The sequence below is a fragment of the Dermacentor albipictus genome, chromosome 6, assembly GCF_038994185.2.
Source record: "Dermacentor albipictus isolate Rhodes 1998 colony chromosome 6, USDA_Dalb.pri_finalv2, whole genome shotgun sequence".
Classification (NCBI taxonomy): domain Eukaryota; kingdom Metazoa; phylum Arthropoda; class Arachnida; order Ixodida; family Ixodidae; genus Dermacentor; species Dermacentor albipictus.
This window is the reverse complement of record NC_091826.1, coordinates 84,368,101-84,371,322: the sequence shown is the minus strand read 5'-3', so window position 1 is coordinate 84,371,322 and position 3,222 is coordinate 84,368,101. Positions and strand designations below refer to the sequence as shown.

Below are 3,222 nucleotides of genomic sequence, written 5' to 3'. Positions count from 1 at the left end.
CAGCACTTCACGTTGCTTCTAGAGTTCGTTGCGGCAGGTTTCACAGGGAGTGCCGGCTTCGCTTCCGTAAGGCCTCTGTCTTTTTGAGGTTTGCCTGCGAGGTAAAAAAATATTGCATCAACTCAGGGTAGATTGCGGAGGACACTGGCAGGTCAAAGAGCGTCCTCGTGTGTAATAGAAGCAAAGCACTGGAGTGTTATCACGGCACAAAATTGATTCAAACACTTATTGTGTCTGTTTTCCCAGAATACTTCTCACCAGAATTTACGCCTAGGTTTCGGCAGTATTCTTCAAATATCACTATGGCTATCCTAATATTTGTCGTGAGCAGAAAAGCTCACCAAAAATAAAGCAAGTTCTCCCCAATCAGGATACGAGGGAGCTATCAGCTTAACATAGCAGCTAAGCACCTTTCTTATAACTGCACATTTCACAAACACTATTGCTACCAGCTCGACTAGCCTGCCCGAAGAAATAAACTGAGATGGGATGGTGCTTAGTGCCCTGCAAGTCAAAATCCGCATTGTGAGTATAGTGTACACAAATATCCAGTTTCTAGAGTAATTTTCTTTACAAGCATAATTCAAGCGGGTGAAATGTACACAGCCCATGTGCAACGTTTGTTTAGTCAGCGGAACAACTTTTTAAGGGATAAGCTCAGATGGCTGGCCATAATATTAATTCCACACTTGCTGTACGGGTCTCTTTATATTAGCTTTATGGACGAGCAAAGTAATCACTCTCTACTGTACGAAAGTCTTCACAAGATACGTTTAATGAGTTACGCAATAATTGCTGTGAATTGTCTTGTTCTTTTATAAAGTTTTTATACTCTATTTCATTTAGGCATGAGTGCTTTTTGTTGTTGCCTGGAACGTTGCTTAGGAGCGCTGTGCACCTAAGACTAAGTAATTGAACATCGCGCAAGGAAATTAGTTTATCATTAACCCATCTTTGAAAATTTTCGTTTTATCCCTGCACCCCGACATTACTTCTGCGAGTGTTGCACACATTTCTTTTTTTTCATTTTTAGATTATCGTGTTCTTTTCTGCATTGAAAAATAAGTGGACTGAATATGTTTTCACTGTATTGGAACAAGCGGTTGAAATGCATCGGCAGTGCACCTCCAGGGGCAGACCGACGAGGAAGACTAACTGCCCAGGTGTCAAACAACCTCCCCCCCCCCCCCACTACACACACACACACACACACACACACACACACACACACCTTCCCCTGAAGTTAAGTTCGAGTTGAGCAAGCACGCCCATCTGCACCTTCGCCTTACAACCCACCTCCCCATCACACACACATGCGCGCGCGCGCGTTTTCTTTTAATTTCAAGCATCCCAAGACGCCCTTACGCAAGCATCAGGTTGTTTTCTTGGTGCCACTCAGAGGATTGTAAAAATACAACCGACAGCAGCTCTTCATCAAGCAGCTTCATTACAAATGGTTTGAACGATGCCAGGGGCACAAGTGACGCTGCAAATATCAATGAACGCGCAAATATAGGCACATACGACGCGCCCAGTGCAGAGGAAAGAGTTCTGAGCGCGACACGTACCTGTTATGAGGAGGAAGTCCCGGCGGCAGCAATGCCTGACGGACGCCACCGGTGTAGAGGCGCGGGCTGCGGAGTGCGCCTCGAGGGTGGTCTCGAGGTGCACGATGTAGTCGATCACGCTCAGTATTATCTCCAGCTTGCTGACCCTCTTGTTTCGTGGCATGCTGGGCACCAGCTCTTGCAGTTTGGCGAGGAGCGACCTCATCTCGGCGCGGTTCAAGCCGCGCGCCCTGCGCCTCTCACGAAGTTGGGTTGCCTTATTGGTCACGCCGCGATTCGACGCTTGACGTTCCATGACCCAAGCCCTAGCGGACGCTTTTTAACTAGGCCTCCTGGAAATCAACAATGCAAAGGCTACCACTTAAAACACGCGCTTCTGGTAGAAACGGTAACTAATTTGGCAGAGCCTCCGAAATGAATGAATTTGACCAAACAGAAATAAAGTGACCATGCAGGCGAACTCTCCACGATCAGAATGCGCACAACTGTTCCGGTGACCAGCAAGCTTCACGCTTTTATACCCCGGCGAGAGAAAGGATGAACAAACAGGAGAGGAGGGTTCGCAGTTTGTTCTGTACTCAGCGACCAGGTGGCGCCACATCATTGTCCTCGTTTGAAAGCCTACTTGCATGAAGACTCGCTAGATGGCGCTCGCGCATTAGCAAGTCTAGAACTAACCGGAAACTCACCACGAAGCGCATCGGCCGCCTTCGCCTTCTGCCTCAACGAAGACTCGCTTTGCTATCTGCTGGGTTTCGCTGCTACTGGTACAGCACAATATTGCGCTATCTACACGAGTTTAGATATGCCGGTTGTCCAAGCTGTTATGCACGCAGCATAATTAAAGCCCGATAATTGTGTGTGACTAAAACCAAGGGCATGCTGTTCCGAGTCCAGTTGGGAAGCCGACAGGAAATTAGGACACCCAATAAGTTAATAATGTAACTTGTAATTGCTGCTCTAATTGTTGAGAAATCTATGAGTGGCTTGTAGACAAACATGAGAGGCGTCTACATAAGGCATGTTCAAGAAGGTATACATCGCTTGTGCAATTTTTACGACGAAGATGAAAAGACTGCGAAGTATGAAAACATGTCTCGATGCGACGGAGCTTTCGAGATAGTTGGCTCAACGAACGTTCTCACAAGGAAACGAATCTCGTCATGTATTACTTTCCAAGCGGCGATGATAACTGCCCGAAGGTGTTCTTCACGTAGGGGGCTAGAAACATTTGCGGAGGCGTGAGTTTTCGTTGGCTTAATTCCCTGTGGCATTATCGTCATCGCCATCTGCCTAAATTTATTTCCACTGCGCAGGACGAATACCTCTCCCAGAGGTCTTCAAGTACCTGTGTCTGGCGCTAGCTAATTCCAAGTTATGCCAGCAAATTTCCTAATTTTGTCAAACCACTTAATTGTCTAGCGTAAGTGACTGCACTTCCATTTCCTTGGCGCTCGTAATTTCGCTCAAATATATTACCGATTGCCCGTTCCACGTATTACGTGTGGCATGCAAATGCGCTAAGCCTGGAGACGGAAGAAAATAAAACATAAAACCAGTAAAACAGTGGTTACGCAGACAAAAAAAAGTCGATCTTATACAGAGTGTAATTTAGAAAAAAGAAAACATGGAGCAATTATTCAGCACGAAAAAG

General features: G+C 46.3%; 1 protein-coding gene across 1 annotated transcript; it reads right to left on the bottom strand.

Annotated features, from left to right (window-relative positions):
• Positions 1-1,361: 1,361 nt before the first annotated feature.
• Positions 1,362-1,773, bottom strand: LOC139047051 (DNA-binding protein inhibitor ID-2-A-like). Its single transcript, XM_070521002.1, has 2 exons — positions 1,569-1,773; positions 1,362-1,486 (listed from the first exon to the last, which is right to left on the bottom strand). Exons 1-2 carry the CDS (start codon positions 1,771-1,773, stop codon positions 1,362-1,364), a joined length of 330 nt encoding a protein of 109 aa, XP_070377103.1.
• Between the last annotated feature and the right edge of the window lie 1,449 nt (positions 1,774-3,222).

Excerpts from the sequence above, each read along its gene's own strand:
- LOC139047051 (XM_070521002.1), bottom strand. The coding sequence starts at position 1,773 with ATGAGGTCGCTCCTCGCCAAACTGCAAGAGCTGGTGCCCAGCATGCCA. Across the intron at positions 1,487-1,568 it reads GGACTTCCTCCTCATAACAG|CGTCACTTGTGCCCCTGGCA; the intron begins GTACGTGTCGCG and ends TGATATTTGCAG.